Source organism: Pleurodeles waltl, chromosome 4_2 (genome assembly GCF_031143425.1).
Source record: "Pleurodeles waltl isolate 20211129_DDA chromosome 4_2, aPleWal1.hap1.20221129, whole genome shotgun sequence".
Classification (NCBI taxonomy): Eukaryota; Metazoa; Chordata; class Amphibia; order Caudata; family Salamandridae; genus Pleurodeles; species Pleurodeles waltl.
In genome coordinates, this window is record NC_090443.1 from 53,533,503 (window position 1) to 53,545,975 (window position 12,473).

Consider the following 12,473-nt stretch of genomic DNA (forward strand, 5'->3'; position numbering starts at 1 on the left):
GGGTGTCAAATTTATATGTGTGGGAGGGACGTAGGTTTAATCAATGTGGAGGCTAATCCATCTCTGCTGTGATTAAAGCCCTCCGAAGGTGCCGTTGAGTAAGGGCCATAGGAGGCAGACCTGTTATTCTGCCCACCTAATTTAGATGAGCAGAATAAGAGGTCAGTTCTCACTGCCTATAACTGCCAGGGAAATCTTGGCAGTATGGGGCAGATAAAAAAAACTGCTAAATGCATTTTCTTTTTTTTTTCAAAAACAAAATCCTGTTTCGGGATTTTGTTTTTGAAAATAAAAAAAGAAAACTGTTTGGTGCAGGGCTCCACCCTGCTGACGGAAGCCTGCACCAAACAGCAACATGTATTAACTGGAACTGCTGTGAAGGCAGTTTGTGCAGCTGCTTTATAAATGACCACCAGCATGGAGGTCATTTACAAGTCTGGTGGGTGGTCACCCCAGCAGGGTGATGGAGTAATTTACTCCGTCACCCTGGCAGAACAACAGGCCAACCTTCAGTATAAAAATCAGGACCATAGTTTTTAGGCTCAATGTCTTGATCCAGTTATTTAATATTTTTACCATAATATCCGTCTCTTAGCAACACAGTTTGTTAAGCTATAGTAGGTGTTGGACCTCTATTGTATTGGTCATCGGAGTACATTTATGTAAGGCGAATCACCAGTTTCTACATGCCTTGAAACATGAAATGCACACACACACACATGCTTGATGCACACACATATACCCAATCTCAGATTAGTGGGTATGATCTTTATTTGCTAGCTGAAGCAGATAAGTGACACAACAATAGTGCAGCAGAGTCGAGGAGCATTGTCAGTCAATGGGCATCTGTAAACTTCATAGTGTCCTGATGCTATTTGTTAACCTTGGGACACTATATACCACCTTTCAGGTGATGAACAGTGCCCAGAGAAGAATAGGCCTTGTAAAAGGGACGTATTCACAAAAGACATGTTGGTGGATATTTGATGTGAAGTGGGTACTGAAATGGCTCATAGATGATGTAAAGTGAACCTTGAAATTTGTAAACATTTTAGAGGAATACCAAATTTGAACATCTGTAGATAATTGATTTATGAAACCTCTTGAGATAGACATAAAAAGAAATGGTTAACCAATCAATACTTACTTAGAGAATAGCAGGAGGATGGTGTGTGGAGAGAAAGATGTGACTAAAAATTAGGCTATAAATTTGCTCTATAGAAAGAAGAGGTGTAGGTTGAGTTCCCAATGGTTGATGGGGTCAATGTTTGCACTGGGTAATAAGAAGTACAGCTCCTAGCTTGAGCTCCCATTAGATGAGCAAGTGTCCTATGCTATGTACCAATTAAGTGAATGGGAGTTAGAGACCCTATCTCAGCTCTCACAAAGGAAGGAGAAGGAAGAGGTATCAGACCTGATTTTCACTGGGTGAGTGGATCTAGGAGGTTCCAGGTTGTGCTCTCACTGGGTGAGAAACAGTGGTGGCTCATGCTGAGCTTCAATCAGGTAAATGTTTGTAGGGGTTATAGACTTCACTATCAGAGTAGCAGAGAGTAAAGGCTGTGCTCCCGCTCCCTATCCGTTGGCCGGCTAAGTTAAGAATGAGCGAATGGGAGTAATAGGCGGCAAGCAGAATGGGTTTTTAAATATGTAAAGAATGCATAGGAGGTAGGACACTAAAGCTTAACTTCTGTTGTATGAGTTGGAGTAGGTGGTCTAGATGCGCACCAATTGGGTGAATGGAAGTATGGTTCACAGGCTTCACTCTCACTGGATGGGACAGAGTACCAGGATAAGCGAGTGGTGGTAGGTTGAACTCCGGCTGAGTACCAATGGGTTGAAGACGAATATGTGTCTCATGCTAAGCTTGCATTGGTTAGTAAGCGTCAAAGACAGAGATTTCCTGAATGGGAAAAAAATAGTTGGTAGCTGGTACTATATCAATTGGGTACAAAGAAGTTAGAAGGAAATAGACTGAGCCTCTGTGTGAGAGGAACTAGAGGGCTAAGCATGTGCTTTTATTGGGTGAGAGAAACAGGTCTCAGGTTAAGATACCAATGAGTTAGTAGAAGTAGAAGCTACCCAGGTCTAGCTTTTCTTGAATACTTCAATTAGGCAGGGGAGAGTATGGAACATAGCCTATGTTCCTCTTTTATGACTGAATGCAGGGAACCCAGTGAGCGCTCGAGGATCTCAGCTGGTTTCCCATTGGGTATGTGGGGGTGGTAGGTTTCAGGCAAATATTTCAGTGATAGAGTGTGTCATACGGATAACCCACTTATGGTCGGTAGTACTGGGAAGTTTCAAGATGACACTCTTTTGGGCAAGTAGGGTTTAGGGGATGGTCATCCGAGCCTGACCTTCATTGAATGAGAGGGAGAATGGTCTGCGGAGTTCCTATTGGTTGAAGAATACTGGATATTCCTAACTGAGCTTTCAGAGGATGTGTGGGAAATTTGGACAGCAGAAAATGAGCTATTCCAACAACGCATCAGTGCTAATCTCCAACTCAGCAGCAGACCCCACCACCTGATATGTGATCTCAACCTTTTCAACAGTTGGAATCTCCGCCTGATAAGAGACGTTCACCTCATTAGCTACTGACTCCTCCACCTGGTCTGAAATATCCACTCTTTCAACTATAGACTCCCCCACACAGTATGTGATATCCTGCCCCTCCGTTATGGACTCCACCACCTGGTATGAAATGTCCACTCCCTCTAATGTGGTCTCCCCCATCGGAGCAGCGATGTCTGCTCCTTCAACTGTGTACCCTCCTGCCTGATATGAAATGCCCATCTCCCCTACTGCAGACTCACCAACTTGATAAGATATTTCCACCTCTTTGTCCTGCCTTACCTCATATGAGATATCAACTGCCTCCACAGTGGACTCCCCCACCTGGTATGAGATATCTGCCTCATTTGCTGTGGGCATTTCCACCTGGTATGAAATAATCACCTCCTCTGTTGTAGGTCCCTCCTCCTGAAATGAGAGGTCCACCTCCTTAACTGTGGATTCCTCAACCTCACGTGAGATGGCCACATTCTCAACTATGGACTCCTCCACTTTGTATGAAATATCTGTTCCCTCTATGGTAGACTCTCCCACCTGATATGAAATATCTACTTCCTCTACTGTAGATTTCCCACCTTGGTAAGAGTTGTTCTCCCCCTCCATTGCAGACACTACCACCACATATGAGCTATCCTCTCCATCAACGGTGCATGTCTCCACCTGGCATGAGACGACTGCTTCTTCTAGTGTAGATTCACTTAACTGACATGAAATATCCACTCCCTCTGCTATAGTCTCCACCACCTGGTAGGAGATGTCTGCCCCTTCCACTGTATATGTCCCCTTTTGGTATGAGGTGTCATCCCCTCCTACTATAGATTCAACCACCTTGTATGATAATTCCACCCCATCTGTGGTATACTCCCCCTCTTGGAATGAGATATCCACGCTGTCTATTGTCGACGACTCTACCTGATTGGAGATGTCCACCCCCTCAACTGAAGACTCCCCCACTGTGTATGAGATCTCCACTTTTTCCTCTATGGGTCTCTCTATCTGGTAGGAGATGTCCACTTCATTGACTGCTGGACTTTGAACCTGGACTGTGATCTCCTTTTGCTCAAGCGTGCACTCCACAACCTCTTTTGTGACCTCCTCTAGATTAATTGAGGTCTCTTCAACCTGACATGAAATCTTCACAACTTCAACTGTGGGTATCTCCGTCTGACAGGAGAGATCCACCACCTCTGTTTGGCATGAGATTTTGTTCTCTTTCTCCTCCTGCCATGATGATTCTACTAAGTTGGCTGAGGGCAGTCTTTCCATGATACATGAGCTCTGTTCCTCCCTGAATTCATACACCTTGAAGTCTGAAGACTCTTCATCCTCTTCCTCTCTATCCTCCTCTAAGATCTTGACCACAACCTGTAAGACAAAAATTCAAAGTGTGTTGTGAAGAGGAAATCCTGGAATCCATATATTTTTAAGGCAGCACAATACCTCTCTCACTTCTCTACATCTATCCTCAGCAAGATAGGAGGAGAACATTTAGCATTTTCTTTCTTGACAACTCAAAAACAGCCCTGATATTAACATCAACACATTATACAACACCTCAGAATTAACTATATATCACATTCCACCTTTTTAACAAATACGGCCTCTCACAGTATTACAAAATGCCTTGTCATAGTACATCCCACCAGTCTTTTTAGAGCCTTCTTATAGTCTTTAGATATTGTGCTTTTACTGTTATTATCTATGCAATCTTTTGTATATGTAGTTTTGGACTTTGCAGTGTACCAGATCTGGTGCTTTGTTACTTTAAATGATTTTCTCTAGTACCTTGCAGTAACCTCACAGGTTGGCCTGTTGTGAGAATGTGTTGATTTCTTTACTCAATTTGTCATCCTGCCAACATGACCTGCTGTCAGGAGGTAGGCAAAGTGCTGGAAATGGCACAAGTGAGGCTTTTCCAATGTTCCCTAGTAAACGTAGGAGGGAGGGTTGTCAGATAGTTTCCAAATTAGAGGGAGATCTGTTTTTTACTGTTTTTTCTGGAAGTTATGTTAGAGCTCTAAGACAATACATGCCAACACTCATGCTTTTTAGCTAAAATTCGAGCTTCTCTAATTTCGTTTTAAAATCTTCTACTTTGTTGTCATCAAATGTTGGCCATTATGAAAGAAGTCCCTGTGCACTTGTCCACCTGTGACTGACTGTTTTTTTTAGCAGAAGAAAGATTTGTAGATAAGGAGGTTGATGACTTGCTCCACAAGGTGATCATTCAGAGCTCTTTTCTTCAACCATAACACCATTTATCCCAGTAATGATTACTCCATTCTAACACCATATCCAACAATCTCACGTCCTAGTAGAGGAAAATAAAAGAGCATTAAGTCTATGGTGCTTTTCAAAATAATGTCAAAATCATATTACATTTTTCTACACTGAACATGCCACCAAGGGTATGTATGGACGTATTGTCAGAAAAACGCAATAGAAAACAGTCAAATGTAGTCTCCAAGCCCATCAACAAGTGGTTGAGGAGAGATAAGTTAGAGTTATTGGGTGTGCACCAAATTGTCCTGCTTCTTCACCAAGGAGATTAGATGTTGTCCATAGACCTTCAGGAGGTGTGGTACAAGAACATCATAGCTAGAATATCACCAAACATAATTGTTTGGCTTAAATATTGTTTCTAAAAACATCACTCCATTTAATTTAAGTTAATGATAGAAAGTTTATACCCAGTGAGATTATATTTTTGTAAAAGATATTTAATGGATGATAATTATGTCAGATGATATGTTTCTAATAAAAATGCAAGGATCACACTAAAGGCCTGATTTACATGTAGGTGGATTAGTTACTACATCCCAACGGTGTTGGATATCCTGTCGGCCAAAATCTAAATCCCATAGGATATGATGGGATTTAGATTTCGGCAGACAGGATATCCATCATTGTTGTGACAGAATAACTTATCCACCAATATCTAAATGCAGCCCTAAATTCCTAAGTATTCAAATGAGGATCCTATACTATCAGACTGTAGGGAATGCCCTTTTCATAGACTGGACAGGGGCATTCACTTACTCTTTCCCACCTCCCCTTATAACCACGGTCATCACTAAGTTGAGACAGTCATTCATGACTTCAATCCTGATTGCTATGAGATGACCAGGCACCAGAAGTATCTGGGCCTGCTTCACCTGTCACTGGAGTCACACAGCAGAAATTCGTGGAAGCCCATCTTTCTCACAAGGATGCCAGACAAGATCTTCCATTTCAAAGCCATTGCTAAATTTGATCGCTTGCACCCTGATCACCTGCAGTAAAGTCATTACCTGAATCTTCCATATGAGTGTTTGGATGTTTTGAGGAAGTCCAAGTGTCCCTCCTGGCATTCTTCATATGCCTTTAAATGAAAGAAGTTGTGAATCTTGTGGGGCCAGAAACAGGTGGACCCAAGAACACGTCAAGAAGAAATAGTATTGTTGTGTCTTCTTCATTGGTGAGTTTTTTTTTCGATAAAAGTGCATTCGGGCTTGCATCACTGTTTATAGGAATAGGCTATCTCTAGCATCTTTTATCACTTTTCTGTGACAAAACATTTTCAGAAAAGTTTTCGAAATACTTTTCTCCCTGTGATGATTGCTCGGTAGGTAGCTAAACACTGTCTTCCAGAACTAATCGGCACCCTCGTTAGAAACTGTACAAATCAGATTTACAATATCTGCTTTCCTTGTAGTTTTTACTTCGGCCAAAGGCATGAGTGAGCTTCAAACATTCTCCATGAAAGCGTTCCATGGGTGTGACATCTCAGAACAATATTTCTAAGAACTCCTTTCAAAATATTTTCATATCAATAATTCTCCCTTCTGACCTTTTATCTGGATCTTTCCTCTACAGCAAAAAGGTTTCTTCACATGTAGCATATGAAAATAGCTTGGGATAACACTTAGACAAGTTAAATGATTTATCATATTTTAAAGTACTATTTGTCCGTCATGGACCTGTCAACATTGGTATCCCTTCTACAAAAAGGGCCATAGAAAGACTGATAGTGTGCTGCATCACTACATACCATGATGAAGTGAGCAGACATTTGCCGTTTTAGTGTTAATGTACACTCAACCAGAGGCAAGGCAGCTTCTGTGGATCTCATGAGGTATATATCCATTTAGGTATTTGTAGGTTGCAAAATGGAAATTGGTTCATGCATCTGCTAAGCTATATTGTACTGAATCTGATTCCAGGGCAGATGACCTAATGGGCCAGGCTTTTATCTGTAACCTATCCGGTTGCCTTTATCTTCTCTTTCGTCTTATGTGTTTTTATTCTACCTCAATGACAAGATTTTATTAAACTTGCTACTCTGTTCTACTGTTTATAGGTACTGAGTAGAATCCCGTAAGAGAGAAGGATAATTGCTTACCTGTAGTCGTAATAATCAATGGCTAACCACCAGTGCTTAATTTGTAAATAAAAACGTACCGGTGCTCAAAGTCCTCCTCCTACACATGCGGCTGCTGCAATTAAATGTGAGGCAGCATAATCCCGAAACCATCTCGGGCCTCTTCAATCCATTTCAAGCCACTCCTTGCCCCTTCAGCTCACTTTTGCAGCTTTCCGCTTCCCCCATTGTGACGCTTTTTCGTTTTTCTCTTCCTCCGTCTTTCCCTTATGTGTCTTTTACTTGCAGCAAATGCTTGGGGCAGAAGAATAAGCACCGGCCCTCATAAATAAGTGCCGGTGCTCAGCATCGGAAACAACAAGCACAAATTAAGCACTGCCAACCATCCTGTGATTCCAAAAGATCAGATGATTACTCTCATTGATGTGTCACTAACTTTTCAGAGGGTTACCTTAAAAGACCTCCCTGGTTCACTTTGCACTGTATTTTGGAAAGACAGGCTCTTTGGAGTCCCAATGTCATCTAATTTTTCAGTTTAAAAATGTTAATTACAGTTATGTTTTAGATCAAATGTACTGATTTAACTATCGGAAATATAAAATAAAACAGTGGAAAAAATATTGCGTGCATGCTATAGGTATGTTTTCATTTATGTAATCCCTTTCCTATGAAAAATATTGTGGAAAAAGTGATTTGAGAATCATACACCTGTTCCGAAATATTTTGCTGTTTATAGACTCAGAAAGAATATCAAAGAAAGAGAAGTAAGGGTAGAAGTATGTAATTTTTAATTATGTTTCTGTTTCATGTAGCAAGGATTCCTCAACACTTATTTGCCTGTTTTTCATCTCATTAAGTGTTTAAACATGTCTCTGCTATACTTATCGTCCAGGGATGTCTGATACCTTTTTATTACTTTTCTTGAGGAAAGCTGCATCTTTTGTTGTTTGCACGGAGCTGACTGCTATTGCAGGCATCAGAAAGATGTGGAGGCTATCAGCCATATGCCGATATGAAGAGAAATCTTTGATCTTAAATCGTGCCCGATGTCACCTTGCTGGGATGCATGGAATAATGTATCTCTATAGTTCCAAATGCAAGACTTCAACAGAGAACTTTGTAACTGTGTCTGGAAGATTAGTGGGTCCTCCTGAGAGGACAAGCTGCAAATACCACAACCAGCAACGCAACCACTCCCATGGTGCTGTCCCCAAATAATGTAGTAACATGTGCATTTCATCAGTAAATCCCATCTTAAGCAATGATGACAGACACATCTCTCTTGAGGGCACACGTGGAACCTCTCCAAATTCAGGAAAGTTGGTCTTCAGAAGAATCTGCATCTCACATTAGTCTCCTGAGGATTAGGGTGGTACGTGTAGTCTTGAAATAATTTCTTACATCGTTCACAATGTTCTCATTCTTGCTACATCCAGATAATACTACAAGCATATACACTTATCACTGTCAGCTGAACTCATATGACATTGCCTTTTAACCATGAGACTGACGATCACAGCCATGTGAAGCAAATACATCAAATAGATTTCTAAGGGAACTATGAGCGGATTCTGAACAAAAAGCACTGAACAACATCATCCAGTACTTGAGTTATTCTTTAATGCTCTGGTTCACAAACTCGAGCAACAAAAATGATGAAGACTTTAAAAACAATGCATCATAAAATCAGATAAATTGAACAGTATTGTGACAAAATGGCAGCCCTAGTTATTGTTACTAATCATCATTCATGCCACGTCCTTTAGAGTAGCAGGTTGCAGAAATGTATTTCTCTATGTCTTTCTCGTAATTTCTCTAATTCCAATAGTCCTCAACAGACGAAGATTTTCCGATCATATGGCTTTTCAGAAAATGGAGGCTCATTGAGCAACCTTAGAGTCCCGGTTGCCTGAGTAGCCTAGGTTTTAAAAGCCTTGGTTTGCCAGAGGTAAAAGCGACCCTTTCCAGTAGCCACCATGCCACCAACACCTGAAATCACCTAAGCAGATAGTGCCTTCCAGAAGGAGTCCCAAGGAGGAAAACGCCATAGGGCAAAAAAGTCTTGAAGGCAGAAATGTAACAGTTCCTGAACAAATGGCACCCAGAGGGAGGACCCCAAAAGGCCTCAGAAGACAGAAGAAGTAGGAAACAAACTGAAGGAAATCACTGCAGAACAGTTCGAGGCAACAGGCGCAAGGAAATACACCCACAAGAACAAAGAAGTGTTGTGACGCACAGAGCAGAAAGGAAAGGCCCTTTTATACTGTTAATGCAGGAAATACATTAAAGGAAGGTACACGTGCCATGATACATTGGGTAGTATGTGGAGCTGCCATTTTGGATTGGGCTATTGAATAACCCAGAATTCTTCACTAGGGGATTCTGGAAAGAAGAACCAGGAAGAACATGGAGATCCTGGCAGCAATCTCCCAATTTGCCCTCCCAAGTAGAAGAATGGATGCCTGGGAGATGGTACCAGTAGGCCGGCCGCTGCAAGGTACGTTTGCAGCAGAGGAAGCACAGCGGCCTGCTGGCCTCTTCCCACTCCTCCAGATGTTAGAAGGACAATATATATATATAGATGACATAGAGATCAGATAAGCTCTCATATTCCAAGGCACCTCCACCCCTGTCTACCAACCTAAGTTTGCCCGTGTGCCTCTGTACTCATCTGATATGGACATTTGAAATTGCCTGAAGATTGCGTGGACCTGCAGAAGGAAGCCAAATGTCCATTTACCAGAAGGTTATGTTTTTTCAAATTGAGATGATTCAGCATCTAGTGCATGCAGAAGCCCATCAGGGCTAAGACGATTTTCATAATGGGAAAAGTGGTCATTTGAAACTTACTGCTGGAGTTTGAAGTGGGGAAGAAATATCGAGAATATTGGGCCAGATGTAGCAAAGGGTTTTACCCATTCTGTGTCGCTGGGAAAATGTGGTCGTACATATGGCCCATTATCTCTTAAATTTTTGTTTTAGTTTATAGAAATATTTCCTATACTTAAAGAATACTTGCTCTTTTTGATGACACCTCTGGCCCCTCACCTGTGGGCTTTTCTCTAAGTGACTTACACCCCATTGTACCGAAGGGCACAGTACCTACACTTTATTTTGCACTTCGACCACTGCCTAAGAAACACTGCATTTTTATGTCGCTTTGCTCTTAATAATAGTTTGACTGACACTCATCTTGATGCTCCGTTAGTTGGCATTATGTCAGAATTAAGGGACTGAAACACCACTCAAGCTCGTTTGTGGCGGCTAAAGGAGATGGAAGACGGGTTAGTGGAAACTAAAAGGATTTGGAACATTAGACCGCTAACTGCAGACCCTAACATTACTCACTTCAGGGGTCTGATGTCAGTTCTGTGTCACTGGTACCAGAGCCCAAAATAAGACCAAAATAAGACCTATGAGAACCTGTACACTTTGCCTGGTAACAAGTTGTTAGTTACTGTGGTTCTTCGGTTATGCTTAGTTGGCACATGTACTTTGTTTCCCCATCGTTGTTGTTTTCTTCCTGTTCGTTCCCTCGGTGTTGCTAGTCCTTTGTCTCTTATCAGTCCATTGATCTGTTGTGCTGTGCCTTGTTTCTACTAATTTGCTCCTCCCTGTTGGATAGATGTGGTATCAGCTGCATCCTGGAGGGGTCAGCTGGTTTCCAGGTTGGTTCATGCTCATTAGAACGAAACCCACTTAACATTTATTTTATGTCGCTTTCATATCTACTGCATTATATCTACTGATCCGTTCCTGTCGTACAGATGTGTCAACCCTTCAAACTCCATCCACAGCGGTCAGTGAGGTACTGTCCCCTGAGAGAATACCCAAGGTTCTGAAAGAGCATCCAGACTGGTGTTTACATCTCTCTCTTTCCAGTTCCATGTTTTCCCATATTCCTATTGCAGACAGCAATTTCTATTCTGCTGTCGGCACTGAGACTAAGAGCTGAAAGGAGTTTTTGGAGCATCCATCACCTCGAAAGCCGACACATCATTTAGCAGAGAGCTTCCCTTCAAAATCCATGAAAAATACCTCTTCGATTTCAATAAGTACATAAGGCCACCATCACCCTTCCATGTTCACCTTGTGCTGTTACACCCAATCCCTTTGCTCTTTTCAACCCTGCTTCATGTGTAAAGTCATTAGTGCAGAACGCTTTTGTGACAAACAGACCATCCCAGCAGCGAAAAAGTGTTATAAGAACACCACAATGTAACAGGACTGTGACACGCTCCATTTTGTCTCTTGTTTTTCTGCTTCTTGGCCAGATACCATGGAACCAACTAGGTACCTCTTCCACCAACCCCCCTTTCCAGCTCCTGCCTGGTACCACTGAAACGGTGCAGCTGGCAGTTTTAAGGGTGGTGGACCCATGTAAACCAACTTCTTCTACTTAGAATCAGAGGTGACCCTCAGCTAAGACACTTGGTTACTGTAGGTTGGTGAAGAACGAAAAGTTACTTGTGCTCTTTGGTGTGCAACATGGGATTCTTCCACCCTAAACAGGCTCCCAAAGCACTTTTTGTAATATAATTTCGTCTCACAAAGTTATTAAGTTAATTTATGAGATGGCATTTATCTAATGGCCACATTTACAGAATTGAATTTAGACTTGTTTTTAGAAGAAAATGCATTTCTAATTAGAAAATTTCCATTTTGCTGGCATCATCCCATTTACTGTAGTTATTGATCTCCTTTGTTAAGGAATACAACAGAAATGATATCCAATGGGGCTAACCGGGCAGAAGCCTCACACAACTGAAAATGTTACTCTGTACCTTTAAGGAAGACAACTGCTGTTTTCCCCCAATATGCCATTCGAATACTGATGTCTTACAAATATGTATCCCATTGTTCCTGTCACGGAGGTGGAAGCGTGCTTATGGTTTCAATGAAGATCCCAACGATGGACATAACCACAAATAGGTAACTTTCCCTTCTCCATTATGGGATCGTCATAAAAGCTGAATAAGATTGCAAGCTTATCCTTGAAAGAAGAGATAGTAAATAATGAGAGGACTATTCCAGAGAGGATCAATACACTGTAACCAACGAGAATTTGCATTGGCATCTCCGTCACTTGTGTGTCTGAATCTACAAGTTTAGTCTAGTAAAGGTTTAACTGAATAGCTAAGAGGCAACCCTACACATCTAGGAAACAGGATCATTTGCAGTAAGCAATGTTTACAAAAAGTATAACATATGCAATCTTCTGTACAATAATCTACAGACACTTACAGTGCATTAGCATCTGTGTACAAGCATGTATACTAAGTAGCTTTTTGGCACAACTTACAATTAAATAATTAGCTTGATGTAGTCTGTGTACGGGGAAACAAATGACTGGGCAAATCATGGTGTTTTATGTTTCCCAAAGAGGGCTCAGTGCTTTTTTACTATTGTCTGCTTCTTAGCACTTAAGGCATATTAGTGCCTTAGCAACTATGCCCAGCTTTAGGCATTGGCATAATTAGTTAGCAACACAAATGCAAGTGATGGAAATGGAACTATTGGTCAGTGGTAATGAGTA

At 41.5% G+C, this 12,473-nt stretch overlaps 1 protein-coding gene across 1 annotated transcript in view; it reads right to left on the reverse strand.

Moving 5' to 3' along the window:
- Positions 1-722: 722 nt before the first annotated feature.
- Positions 723-12,473, reverse strand: part of LOC138292186 (uncharacterized) — a 158,769-nt gene continuing 147,018 nt past the window's right edge. The window contains exon 9 of the mRNA XM_069230624.1: positions 723-3,942. Coding sequence (XP_069086725.1) covers positions 2,476-3,942 — 1,467 coding nt within the window. The 3' untranslated portion in view covers positions 723-2,475. The remainder of the gene's footprint in view (positions 3,943-12,473) is intronic.